General features: G+C 65.7%; 1 protein-coding gene across 4 annotated transcripts; it reads right to left on the bottom strand.

The window, feature by feature from the left end:
• Positions 1–1393: 1393 nt before the first annotated feature.
• LOC101931652 (leukocyte antigen CD37) lies at positions 1394–12636 on the bottom strand. 4 transcript variants are annotated; one of them, XM_065571084.1, is made up of 10 exons: positions 12450–12636; positions 10219–10292; positions 9839–9911; positions 8134–8258; positions 7424–7498; positions 7170–7274; positions 4145–4351; positions 3892–3975; positions 3675–3766; positions 1394–1986 (listed from the first exon to the last, which is right to left on the bottom strand). In XM_065571084.1, exons 2-10 carry the CDS (start codon positions 10282–10284, stop codon positions 1974–1976), a joined length of 840 nt encoding a protein of 279 aa, XP_065427156.1. In that variant the 5' UTR covers positions 10285–10292; positions 12450–12636; the 3' UTR covers positions 1394–1973. The 4 variants fall into 4 exon arrangements, with proteins under 4 accessions (XP_065427156.1, XP_065427154.1, XP_065427157.1 ...); XM_065571082.1 differs by lacking the exon at positions 12450–12636 and adding an exon at positions 11729–11879; XM_065571085.1 differs by lacking the exon at positions 3675–3766 and having other exon boundaries at positions 12450–12605.
• Positions 12637–13466: the final 830 nt, after the last annotated feature.

Consider the following 13466-nt stretch of genomic DNA (forward strand, 5'->3'; position numbering starts at 1 on the left):
CACAACCCCCTGAAACTGACATTTGCCGCTAGCAACCGATGAGACTCTAGCCCTGGCCAGGCGAAATCCGCCCGCAGAGCGACGTCGCAAAGACACCGGCGGGAGCCAGCGCTGCTCAGGCCGGCACCTGTCTGCTTAGACGGGGACCCCTCGCCCGGCGCTGGGACGCGGCCCCTCTGGGGTGGGGTACGGGGGCTGGTTATAAGGGGACCCCTCGCTGGGACGCAGCCCCTCTGGGATGGGGTACGGGGGCTGGTTATAAGGGGACCCCTCGCTGGGACGCGGCCCCTCTGGGATGGGGTACGGGGGCTGGTTATAAGGGGACCCCTCGCTGGGACACAGCCCCTCTGGGGTAGGGTGTGGGGGCTGGTCCTACAGGGACCCCTTGTCCGGCACTGGGACGCAGCACCTCTGGGGTGGGGTATGGGGGCTGGTTATAAGGGGACCCCTCGCTGGGACGCAGCACCTCTGGGATGGGGTGCGGGGGCTGGTTATAAGGGGACCCCTCGCTGGGACGCGGCCCCTCTGGGGTAGGGTGTGGGGGCTGGTCCTACAGGGACCCCTTGTCCGGCACTGGGACGCAGCACCTCTGGGGTGGGGTGCGGGGGCTGGTTATTTGGGGACCCACTGCCCCCCAACCTGTCTTATTGGAAAACCCAGGAGATGGGCGGTGCGCCTGCCCACTTCTAAAGGCCCCTCCCCCAGCCTAGCAGGAGGGACCACTAGACCCATGGACCAAATGAGTACAGGGGACAAGGTGAAGGTCATAGGTTCAAAATGAGGGTACCGATGGGGACACCGAGCCGAGAACCCCAGACAGCGCCCACTGCTCCTGGGAGGTGTCGGAGCCAGCGGAGGCTGCCCAGTGGAACTCTGCCCGGATGCGGGAGACGAGGGAGGACCGGAAATAGGCCCCCCGATCGCAGAGCTCCCCCCCGTACAGCATCCTCCTCCTGGTGGTGTCCATGGAGTGTTTGGCCGGGGCCAGGAGGAGGTTGTCGGGGAGGTCTCGTGACTTCGTGGGGTCACGGATGGGGTGTGCGAAGAGGAACAGGGGAAAAGTGCAGACAGAACCTCACCAAGAGGTTCTGGAGGAGCCGGAATAGGGGCTGCGCCAGGTTCTCCCTCACGCCGCAAAAGGGGCAGGGCTCGGGCACAGGTGTGAACCGCGCCAGGTACACGCCCGGCCACCTGCCCAGGTAGGGCGAGGGGCACTATCACATTTGCAATGAGCATTTAGCAGTACCAAATAGCCCCACTGGGGGCAGCATTTACAATAGGGTCCCCAGCATTGGGGGAGTGGGAGGGGGCACTGGGGCAGGGAGAGGGGAGGGGACACGCCCTCCTGGTTAATTTGCTCCCAGCATCCTTTGCAAATAACAAAACTGACCAATTTTTCAGGGCTGGGACCCCACATTTTTATTTTATTTACAAAGTGGATTTTACAAAAGTTGTGAATTCCTGGGGAGCGGGGAACCGGGGGTCCCCCGTGGAGAACACATTCAATGGCACACAGACATATTCACACGTCCCAACCTCCTGCCCCTTCCCGATTGCCCCCCCTGCCCCAAGGTACCAGGACCTCTCTCCCCCACCCCCACCCCACCCTTCCCCTCCCTACTGCAGCAAACCCCACTAATAGATACCCAGAGACAGAACAAAATAGCTGCCCCATCCCTACGCCACTGCCCCAAAGGGTGAGCACAGCTCAGGCCAGGGACAGGGCGGGGGTCGACACACTGGGGTTGGGGGGAAATGGACCAGGGGCCCTGCCCCCTGCCAAGAACACTCAGGAACAGACAGACAGAGAAAGAAAGCTGCTTCAGCCCATGTTGGATGGTCCCAGTTGGGGGGCGGTGGCTCATGCCCATCTGCTCCCCCTCCACCCCCTGGGGCGGGAGGGGCTTCCTAGGAGTATCGGGTCAGCTTGTCGTAGTTCTGGCCCATGTTTCTAAACAGAAACATCGATAACATCATGAGACAGAGCTGGGGGGAGAGAGAGAGAGTTAGTTACTGGAGGGATCCCACTTCTCACACCAACCAGCCCACCACTCCCATCAACCACCCCCCTGACAAGCTGGGGGTGCGGGGGGGAAGAGAGTTACTGAAGGGATCCCACTCCTGACACCAACCAGCCCCTGACAAGCTGGGGGTGGGGGGAAGAGAGTTACTGAAGGGATCCCACTCCTCACACCAACCACCCCCTGACAAGCTGGGGGTGCGGGGGGGAAGAGAGTTACTGAAGGGATCCCACTCCTGACACCAACCAGCCCCTGACAAGCTGGGGGTGGGGGGAAGAGAGTTACTGAAGGGATCCCACTCCTGACACCAACCACCCCCTGACAAGCTGGGGGTGGGGGAAAGAGTTACTGAAGGGATCCCACTCCTGACACCAACCAGCCCCTGACAAGCTGGTGTCAGGGGGAGGGAGAGTTAATGGAGGGATCCCATTTCCCCCACCAATCATCCCCCACACAGCTGGGAGAGTTAATTGAGGGTTCCCACTGCTATTACCAACCACCCCCATAGAACTGTGGGGGGAGATAAGAGGTCCTACCAACCATCCCAAGCATAGCCTGCCCCCTCCACGCCAGCAGCTCTGTGTGAGTGGGGTCAGGCCCCCCCCCCCCAAGAATGTAGCCACACACCCCTGAAATCAATGCTGTGATGGAGCTGGGGGGTCTGATAGTGTCTGATGGGGAATGGGAAGAGGTTGGGGGTGAAGAGGGTGATGGGGTAGATGATCGGGGGCGGAGTCATTCAGGGGTCAATCCCCTCAATCCCACAGGTGTGTTGATTCCCTGAAATCCGTCTGTCTCCCCCAGCCCCACTCCCTGCAGCACAGCGCCCCCTAGTGCCACCCTGGGGCTTTGGGGCCAGCCCTGTCCCATGGGAGAGCGCCCTCCACTGGAATAATCACTGCTCCTAACTCCCTCATTCTTTCCACAGATACTTTATTATCAGGGGATGCTGGGGGGGGGCCCCCCGCAGGGCTCTCAGGCGATGGGCTGCCGACCCCCCCAGCGATGGGCCAAGCCCCTGGGCTGGGGTCTGCCCGGGAGCTGCTGCGTCTCCTGCTCTGGCCCCTGGGGGGCGCCGAACGATTCCTCTCGGAGCAGGGAGCACACCATGGACATGGCGTGGATCTGGGGGGAGGAGACGGGGCTGATGGGGGGATCTGAGCTCCCCCCCCCGGGTTCCCTCCTCCCTGCCCCCACCCCCAAGGTAAGTTACCTTGCCAGTACTCCTGATACATGGGGCTGGTGCGGCAGGAGGGAAAGGGTTAACGGGGTTAGTGTGGGGCAGAGACATGGCAGGGGGGCGGGGGCAGCACGGGGAGGGGACGGCCCGGGACACGCTCAGACACGTGTTAGCCCTGTGAACCACATGCGGGTGAGGTAACACAGGTGTGCAGGGACACACAGGGAGGAACATGCATGGCCCACACACCGACACACGTGGAAACACGTGCACAAGCCCCTCACACACATGCACCAACACACATTCACAACCCCCAGCTGCAGGAACATGTGTGGGAACAGGCACGCACCGACACACGTGAGGACATGGAGTGGGCAGGAATACAGGCCCCAAGACGCATGCAGAACGACACACGCGCGTGTGCAAACATGCACAAGCCACGCACTGCAGCCACACGTGCACACTGGCACCACCTGCTGGGGAAGGTCAGGATTTCCTGGGAGCCACTGGTGAGTCTCCTGCACTCCAGGGTGCCGGCCAGTGCCAGGCACAGCAGCTGCAGGAACTGGGCGGGGGGGGGGGGGGGAAACTGAGTCACAAGGGGGGGGAGATCCCACATCCCCACCCCAGCACCCCCCCATCCCTGGGGGTGGCCCCTGCTCCCCAGCCCTGCCCTCGCCCCCCCATTACCTCCATCAGGGCGATGCCCAGGCAGATGCCCACGATGCTGATGATGTTATTGGCCAGCCAGCCCTGGACGCTGTTCGCGCAGCCCTGATTGGATGACAGCAGGGAGAGGAGGTGGGGTCAGAACACTGGCACCTGCTACAAAATCCTCTCTCACCACCGCCGCCAGCTGCGAGCTTCCCCCACAGCAGTGCCCCCAGCCGGGGACTCCGGCGCTGCGAGCTTCCCCCGCAGCAGTGCCCCAGGCAGCACTCACCTGCCTGTAGACCGGCCACTCCCCCTGAGCGGTGCAGAACCCGGTGGCCCCCTGCACGGCCGGGACCTCGGTGGTGTTGGTGCCGGTGCCGCGCTCACCAGGGCTGGAGCTGTTGTGACAGGAACAGGGGTACAGTTTGCGAGACGAGTTGTCCACGACGGGGTTCTGGTGCCAGTCCATGTACGAGCTCCAGCCGCAGCACTGGAGCTGCCGGGGAGGGGGGGAGACAGTGGGAGGGCATGTGTGAGCCAGGTGCCTTGTGCCAACCAGCAGAGGCACCGGGGGCGAGGGGGTGCACAGGGGTTTCCAGCAGGGTGGATAAAAATTGGATTTTTTTTATTTAAATTGGATTTTTTTGACAAAATGCTTTTTGAGGGGAAAAACTATCTAAAGATCGTTTTACTTAAAACACATTATAGCTCAAAGATACCTCGTCATGGAATAGGGATTATAAATCCTAATTCTACAGTGTGAGACAATATATTCATGTCATGGTTAAGGAAAGTTTTGTAACTGAGTTCCAACAGTTTGTGGATTAGGGACCCCGATCTTATGGGGCTCCAGGGGCTTCTGTCGAGATTACGGAGGCTAATCTTTCTATCGACCCAGCGGGGCTCAGGGCTCAGTCTAGAAGAGACCATCGGCGACGCTTTGTGTTGCAGTTCTCAGACTGTGGATTCATGTCTCCAGGGGTAACATGCTTGTTAACAGCAAACATGGTTTTAAATAAATAAATAATATATAGAGGTGTGAAATAACAGACCCCAACCCTATTGTCCCTCTGCAGATTTGTGTCCACAGAGTCAATCCCTGACCTCTCTCTAAAAGTGCAAAGTTTCAAAAAGTTCAGTGAATCGAAGATTGTTGGGGGCGGACTAGATCTGGACAGGAGAAGAAGTCTGGAGGTAAATGTGAGAAGCAAGGGACATACGCTTGTTTTGGTCAAATATTATATGTTTGCTGTTGAAGAAAAAAAATCCAGAACACTTAATGTTGTTTTAGTTACATAAAACAACTGAAATGTCTGTCTGGTGATGTTCTCCTCCTAATACAGCCTGGCAAGAAAATCCTCCAAATATTAATGATTAACCTGTTGAATTGGAGATACTTCACCTCCCAATGGCTTCACAAATATCTGATTCAATTCCCTTTGGTAAATGAAATAACCGAACACTCATTCATTTTCTGATACAGCTGTAAAACTCATCGGAAAAGTTTTCAAAATTAATCACTGTTTAAAAATGTATAGCGTGCACCTTCTAAAAATGAAACCCACATCTATCTCGGAGTTGTGAAGGATACGTATTAATAACAGCCAACAAGAATGCACTTTTATGTAGAAAACCGTGATTAAATCGAGATTTAAATCAAATCCACCCTGGTTTCGCGGGCCCCCGGGGCCTGATGTCTACATAGCTAGGCACCAAGGGGCGGCCTGTGGGGTCTCTCCCCACAGCGCAAGGTGGCCGCAGGGGCCAGATTTAAGCAGGCCTGTCAGTGGCGAAGCGGGAATTGTTGGTAACGATTTTGTGCGGCCTCAGTTTCCCCCCAGGCGGTGCATTGCCACCCTGCGGGGGAGAAAGGGTTAACACCACCCATAGCCTAAAGAAAACCCTGGAGTCATCAGTTTACCCATAAACCAATCTAGTGTTCTCCCTTCCACCATTGCAGTGTCTCGACAAAAACCCCGACCTGGGTTCCAGTGTGTTCCGATGCCTGGACCCGAACCCGCATCCGTTCTCCCGGGACTCCATCTTCTCCTGCCTGGTCGTGCTGGGGGCTCTGCCCGGCTCCAGCTCTCAGGCCCCCAGCTCCCACCATCCCCTGGGAACCCCGACCAGTTCAAGCCTCAGGGAGCAGTGAGATCCCCCCGCCCTCCCTCCGTTTTCTTTTCTACCTCAGGGCCGACTTTCTAACCCTGACTTGTTCGATCGGGGAGAGTTTTCTATAGCTGACTTTTGTAACCTTGAATAGTGCGACTGTTATGTTGACTTAGCCTCCTTGTGTGGGTAGCACTAGTATTAAAACTAGTAAATAACTTGTATGGTGAAGCTGGTTGCCCCTCTCTGAACTTTACTCTTTGGTGGCTTTAGCTTCCCCCATTTGCTCTGCAGCAACGCTCCTCTTACCTAAGCTAAAGATCCCGGCAGCGCCCCAAATCCTGTGGGGTTTGCTCAGCCAGTACCACTGTGACGGGAGCGTGGGGACAGGGACGTGTGAACCTGGGACAGACGAGGGGGGCAGCTTGGCAGTGCTGCTCGGCCCAGGGGCAGATAAGGGGTCAGCTTGAAAGGGCTGATTGTCCCGGTCTGCTCAGACTTGCTCTGTTAATGTGTGTGTGTGTGCGTGTGCGTGTGCGCGTGCGTCCAGTTCTGGGGCTGGAGGAACCCAGCCCTGGGGAACCGAGGTCCTGCCGCGTCGCGCCATTGGGAGGGGACTTGCAGCAGGGAGAAGTACAGCTCCATATGAAAACACACGTGACACAAGCAGCACATTGACAGAAGTACAGACCCCCCCCCCCTCGAAGAGTAACCCTAATCAATGAGCGCACCCCAAAGTAAAGGGCAAATCTGGTAACACCCCAGTACCAGCCTGCAGGGTCTGGCCGGGCCACCGGTCACGAGACAGGGTCTCTGGTGCCAACAGCCCCATCTGGGAGGCCAGGGGCCTGCCCCTCGGCGTGTGGGTCCCTGGGAGCCGCCCTGCTAGCGTGGTCTGGCCGGAGGCTGGTGTCTCGTAGCCGGGTCGGTCCCAGGCTAGGGGCGGGAGGGACGAGAAATGGATCCGGTCGAGGGCCCGGCTAACGGCTCCGGGAGGAGGGACCGGGGGAGGCCGGTCAATGGGGCGTCCCGCTGGGAAAAAGGGCCGCGGCCCCTCCTGGGGGGAGCCCAGCGACGCCGGGGCTTGGCTCGGGAGCCAGGCGTCACTGCCAGGAGAAGGGCAGAACTCGGGGCCGGTTGCAGGGGGGCTGGGCCGGGTCCCCGCAGGGCCGGGTCCCCGCAGGGCCGGGTCCCAGGGCTCTCACCTGCCCCTGAATGAAGTCCCAGCTCTGGTGCTTCTCGCCGGGGGGTCCTGCCAGCGGATAGGTCCGGATGGCGTCTTCCACGAACACCCCCACCTTGCCACTGAGCTGGGAGGGGAAGAGGAGAGGAGAGGAGAGGTGACTTCCCCCAGCCAAGGTCCTGGCACCGCGCACTTCCCCCCGGCAGTGCCCCCGGCCGAGCCTCCCCGGGTGCTGTGAGCTTCCCCCCGGCAGTGCCCCCGGCACGCCCCACTCACCGTGACACGCTGCGTGTACAGCAGGACCCCAATGGTGATCTGGGCGGCGAAGAGGAGAAAGAGGAAACCGAAATACTGTGTGGGGGGGGGGGAGAGAAAGGGGGTCAGTGAATTTTCTCAGCCTCAGGGCCCCCCCAGCTCTCTTCTCTGACCCCCACCCCCTGCTCCCCCGCCCACCTCGCCACCCATAGACAGACCATCAGACACTGACACCCCAGAACTGATGGGGGTGACCCCCAGCTCTGCCCCCCCACCCTGGGGAGATCAACATCCCCTCACCCCCCCAGCCAGGCTGGGACCCCCCCAGACCTCCCCCACCAGAAACAGCTGCAGCACTTCTGCTTTTCTCGTTTTCCTTTTGCACTTTTCCTCCCCGCAGCAGCCTGGGCCGGGCACCATCCGCGGGCGGGGGGCAGAGCCTGGCAGGATGTGGCCGCTGGGGGGGGGGTCACGTGGTGCCAGCTGAGATGGGAAATTGCACCAGGCCCTGAGCTCATGAGGGAGAGAGAAACTTCCCGCATCAACCCCCCGGTGACCCCAGGCTCCCAGCCCCTCCCGCTGTAACCACTGGACCCCACTCCCCTCCTGGAGCCAGCGAGAGAACCCAGGAGTCCGGGCTCCCAGCGCCCCCCCAGTCTAACCACTAGACCCCACTCCCCTCCGGGAGCCAGGGAGAGAACCCAGGAGTCCGGGCTCTCCCGTGTACTTACAAATCCCAGCATACACTTGATCTCCTTCAGGGAACCCAGGCATCCGAGGAAACCCAGCAGCATGGTGATGATACCAACTCCGGACAGGATGTAGGACCAGACCTTCAGGGCGTACAGGGAGGAACCTGGAAGGGGCACGGGCAGAGCTCAGAGCAGGGCTGGGCCGACGGGGGGCTGCGGGTTGGGAGCGAGGGGCACCGCAGGGGTCTGCGGGTCGGGAGCGAGGGGCGCCGTGGGGCCGGCAGGGGGCTGCGGGTCAGGAGCGAGGGGCGCCGCGGGGGGAGTGTGGGTCTGCGGGTCGGGAGCGAGGGGGGCCGCGGGTCGGGAGCGAGGGGGCCGCGGGGGGAGTGTGGTCTGCGGGTCGGGAGCGAGGGGCGCCGCGGGGGGAGAGGGGGGCATGGGTCGGGAGCGAGGGGCGCCGCGGGGGGAGTGTGGGTCTGCGGGTCGGGAGCGAGGGGCGCCGCGGGGGGAGGGGTTTGCGGGTCGGGAGCGAGGGGCGCCGCGGGGGGAGTGTGGGTCTGCGGGTCGGGAGCGAGGGGCGCCGCGGGGGAGGGGGTTGCGGGTCGGGAGCGAGGGGCTCCGCGGGGGGAGTGTGGGTCTGTGGGTCGGGAGCGAGGGGTGCCGCGGGGGGAGAGGGGGGCATGGGTCGGGAGCGAGGGGCGCCGCGGGGGGAGTGTGGGTCTGCGGGTCAGGAGCGAGGGGCGCCGCGGGTCGGGAGCGAGGGGGGCCGCGGGTCGGGAGCGAGGGGGGCCGCGGGGGGAGGGGGGCCGCGGGTCAGGAGCGAGGGGGGCCGCGGGGGGAGTGTGGGTCTGCGGGTCGGGAGCGAGGGGCGCCGCGGGGGGAGTGTGGGTCTGCGGGTCGGGAGCGAGGGGCGCTGCGGGGGGAGAGGGGGGCATGGGTCGGGAGCGAGGGGCGCCGCGGGGGGAGTGTGGGTCTGCGGGTCGGGAGCGAGGGGCGCCGCGGGGGGGAGGGGGGTTGCGGGTCGGGAGCGAGGGGCGCCGCGGGGGGGGAGGGGGTTGCGGGTCGGGAGCGAGGGGCGCCGCGGGGGGAGTGTGGGTCTGCGGGTCGGGAGCGAGGGGCGCCGCGGGGGGAGTGTGGGTCTGCGGGTCGGGAGCGAGGGGCGCCGCGGGGGGAGTGTGGGTCTGCGGGTCGGGAGCGAGGGGCGCCGCGGGGGGAGAGGGGGGCATGGGTCGGGAGCGAGGGGCGCCGCGGGGGAGGGGGTTGCGGGTCGGGAGCGAGGGGCGCCGCGGGGGGGGAGTGTGGGTCTGCGGGTCGGGAGCGAGGGGCGCCGCGGGGGGAGTGTGGCTCTGCGGGTCGGGAGCGAGGGGCGCCGCGGGGGGAGGGGGTTGCGGGTCGGGAGCGAGGGGCGCCGCGGGGGGAGTGTGGGTCTGCGGGTCGGGAGCAAGGCTGCGGGTCGGGAGCGAGGGGCACCGCGGGGGGCTGCGGGTTGGGAGCGAGGGGCGCCGCGGGGGAGGGGGTTGCGGGTTGGGAGCGAGGGGCGCCACAGGGGGAGTGTGGGTCTGCGGGTCGGGAGCGAGGGGGGGCCGCGGGTCGGGAGCGAGGGGGGGCGCCGCGGGGGGAGAGGGGGGCACGGGTCAGGAGCGAGGGGGGCGCCGCGGGGGGAGCGTGGGGCTGCGGGTCGGGAGTGAGGGGCGCCGCGGGGGGAGAGCGAGGGGGGCGCCGCGGGTCGGGAGCGAGGGCTCACCCAGGACAGCGGCGAAGCTTTGCTGGTCGATTAGGATCCAGAGGCCGAAGCCGAGGATGATGGCGCCCAGGATCTGGGGGGGGAGGGGAGTAAAGGGGGGTTACACTGGAGTGGGGGGGTTCACCCTGGCACAGCCCCCCCCAGCCCGGGGCACGAGGGGTTAATGGGCTAGTTGGTGGTTGCCCCAAGACACAGATGTCTCCCCCCCCACCGGCCCCCAGCTGCAGGCTCCCCCCACTTAATGCAGGTCCCATCTAGGGAGGGGCAGGTGAGAGCAAATCCCACCCCCGGCCGCCCATCAGCCCCACAGGCCCAGCCCCCCCCCCCAAGTACGGGCCCCCCCCCCCCCAAAGTACGGGCCCAGCCCCCCCCATACTCACAAAGAAGAGGAGGTTGAAGAGGAAGAGGAAATATTTGGTGACGCTCAGACACCCCTGGGGAGACATGGCTGGACCTGTGGGGGAGGGGGCAGGCGGGGGGGTTACTGCTCAGTCGGACGGACCCCAGCCCCCCCAGACATGGACCCCCCCTGTACCTTGGGGCGGAGGCAGCTGCTGCCAGCCCAGCCCCACGGAGACCCCAGGATTCTGGGGGTGATGTCACAATGCGGGGGATGGGACACGGGGCCTTCCCCCCAGGCAGCCCCCGGGTTCCCGGAGCCCATCCAGCTGGGGGGGGTGGGTGGGGGGGGGAAGGGCTGATACGCAGCAGTTGCTGGTTCAGGCTGATAAGGCAACTTCCCCTCCCCCCATCCCCCATCCCCACATCCTCTGTCGCTCCCCACACAGGAAACCGCCCGGACCCCTGTGCGCCTAACTCCCCTGGGCTGCCCTGCCGGTGCCCCTCACTCCCGACCCGCAGCCCTCGATCGCCCAGCCCTGCCCTGCCGGTGCCCCTCACTCCCGACCCGCAGCCCCCGATCGCCCAGCCCTGCCCACCCCTGCCCTGCCGGTGCCCCTCACTCCCGACCCGCAGCCCCCGATCGCCCAGCCCTGCCCTGCCGGTGCCCCTCACTCCCGACCCGCAGCCCCCCGATCGCCCAGCCCTGCCCTGCCGGTGCCCCTCACTCCCAACCCGCAGCCCCCGATCGCCCAGCCCTGCCCACCCCTGCCCTGCCGGTGCCCCTCACTCCCGACCCGCAGCCCCCGATCGCCCAGCCCTGCCCTGCCGGTGCCCCTCACTCCCAACCCGCAGCCCCCGATCGCCCAGCCCTGCCCTGCCGGTGCCCCTCACTCCCAACCCGCAGCCCCCGATCGCCCAGCCCTGCCCTGCCGGTGCCCCTCACTCCCGACCCGCAGCCCCCGATCGCCCAGCCCTGCCCTGCCGGTGCCCCTCACTCCCAACCCGCAGCCCCCCGATCGCCCAGCCCTGCCCTGCCGGTGCCCCTCACTCCCGACCCGCAGCCCCCTGATCGCCTAGCCCTGCCCTGCCGGTGCCCCTCACTCCCGACCCGCAGCCACCCGATCGCCCACCCCTGCCCACCCCAGCCCTGCCGGTGCCCCTCACTCCCGACCCGCAGCCCCCCGATCGCCCACCCCAGCCCACCCCAGCCCTGCCGGTGCCCCTCACTCCCGACCCGCAGCCCCCCGATCGCCCAGCCCTGCCCTGCCGGTGCCCCTCACTCCCGACCCGCAGCCCCCGATCGCCCAGCCCTGCCCTGCCGGTGCCCCTCACTCCCGACCCGCAGCCCCCGATCGTCCACCCCTGCCCTGCCGGTGCCCCTCACTCCCGACCCGCAGCCCCCGATCGCCCAGCCCAGCCCTGCCGGTGCCCCTCACTCCCGACCCGCAGGCCCCCGATCGCCCACCCCTGCCCACCCCAGCCCTGCCAGTGCCCCTCACTCCCGACCCACAGCCCCTGCCCCCTCCCAGCCCTGGTGGTGCCCCTCACCCCCTGGCGCTTCCAGGAACGATCTGGTTCTGGTTTCCCGTCTCTCTGGACCCTGCCCAGCCCTGCAGCACCAGGCGAACCCAGGCGTCCGGGCGTGGCGGGGGGAAGGGGGAGGACTCCAGGGCGCAGGTTTCATGGCTCAGTGTCCCCACCCCCCCCTCCCCAGACAGCAGCGACACCTGAACCCGGGGCCAGATGGGGGCGAGCTAGTGCCGCCCCCCCCCCCAAACTCCCCATGGCCAAAAGTCCCCAAACCCTCCTGATATGGGCCAGGGCCAGCCCCCCCACCATCTGCTGGGATCCCCCAGTCCCCCCGGCTGGAGGTTGGGGGGGGGATTCTGTTGGGGGAGGGGAAGATGATGGCTTTACTCATTTGGCCTGCTCCCCCCTCCTTTCCCCCCAGCTTCTCCCCTCGCCCTCCTGCCTGCCCCCCCTCCCCCTCCCTTGCGCCCCAGGGCCCCCCCTGCCTGCCCCAGGGCCCCCCCTGCCTGCCCCAGGGCCCCCCGCTCTTCGCACGCCCCTGGCACGGGTGGGCACCGGGCCCCTCCCTCCTGCCCTCACCCCAGTGCCATGGGCCCCCCCCGGCCACGCACCCCCCGATTCTCCATCCCTGCCTGATCATTCGCCCCCCAACCCCAACCCACTTGCAGGCCCCCAACTCCATCTGCCCCCCCGCCAGTCCCTTAACCCCCCCATGTGTGTGTGGGGGGGGGTCACTCACCGAGATGGGGGACTGGGGGGCCCTGGCGTGTCGGGATCGAGCCCCCCAGGAGGAGCAGGGTCGGGGTCGGGCAAAGGCTCGGGCTCTGTCTGCTCTCCCCCCCCCAGCAAAGTTTGAAAACTTGGACTCGTCGCCGCCCCCGCTCGCAGCTGATTGGTCCAGGCGATGCCTGGGCGTTAAAAATTAATAATCGCCCCCGCCCTCCGAAATTTCCTTGCCCCCCCCCACAACCCTAGATTTAAGGTGGATCCGCTTAAGGTGGATTCGCGTCGCCTTGTGTGGGGAGGCAGAAGGGGGCAGAGAAGGGCGCGGGGGAGGCAGTGGGGGGAAGGCGCTGGGAGGCGGGGCAGCAGGGGGCAGTGGGAGGGGCTGGGGGACTTGAAGGGGTTAGAGGGAGGGGGACTGGGAGCGCTGGGGAGCAGAGGGAGAGACTGGGGACGCTGGGAAGCAGTAGGGGGCGCTAGGGAGGGGACGTAAGGGGGCAGGGGAGCGGGGGGTACTGGGAGGGCAGTAGGCAGGGGAGGGGCTGGGAGGCAGAAGGGGGCAGGGAAGGGGGGGCGTGAGGGGGAGGGGCTGGGAGGCAGTGGGGGGCTAGGGAGGGGCGGGGGGTGCTGGGAGGCAGAAGGGGGCAGGGAAGGGGCGTTAGGGGGAGGGGGCAATGGGAGGCAGTGGGGTGCTAGGGAGGGACGGGGCGCTGGGAGGCAGAAGGGGGCAGGGAAGGGGGAAGGGGCTGGGAGGCAGAAGGGGGCAGGGAAGGGGGGAGGGGCTGGGAGGCAGAAGGGGGCAGGGAAGGGGCGTTAGGGGGAGAGGGGCAATGGGAGGCAGTGGGGTGCTAGGGAGGGGCGAGGGCGCTGGGAGGCAGAAGGGGGCAGGGAAGGGGGAAGGGGCTGGGAGGCAGAAGGGGGCAGGGAAGGGGGGAGGGGCTGGGAGGCAGAAGGGGGCAGGGAAGGGGCGTTAGGGGGAGAGGGGCAATGGGAGGCAGTGGGGTGCTAGGGAGGGGCGAGGGCGCTGGGAGGC

Source organism: Chrysemys picta, chromosome 17 (assembly GCF_011386835.1).
Source record: "Chrysemys picta bellii isolate R12L10 chromosome 17, ASM1138683v2, whole genome shotgun sequence".
NCBI lineage: Eukaryota > Metazoa > Chordata > Testudines > Emydidae > Chrysemys > Chrysemys picta.

What these genes read in the sequence shown, in the direction of transcription:
- LOC101931652 (XM_065571082.1), bottom strand. Translation starts at nt 11,864, where the DNA reads ATGAAACCTGCGCCCTGGAGTCCTCCCCCTTCCCCCCGCCACGCCCGG. An exon ending in TCAAGTGTATGCTGGGATTT is followed by an intron (nt 7,499 to 8,133) that starts GTAAGTACACGG and finishes CCCCCCACACAG; the next exon opens with TATTTCGGTTTCCTCTTTCT. An exon ending in AGTGGCCGGTCTACAGGCAG is followed by an intron (nt 3,976 to 4,144) that starts GTGAGTGCTGCC and finishes TCATCCAATCAG; the next exon opens with GGCTGCGCGAACAGCGTCCA.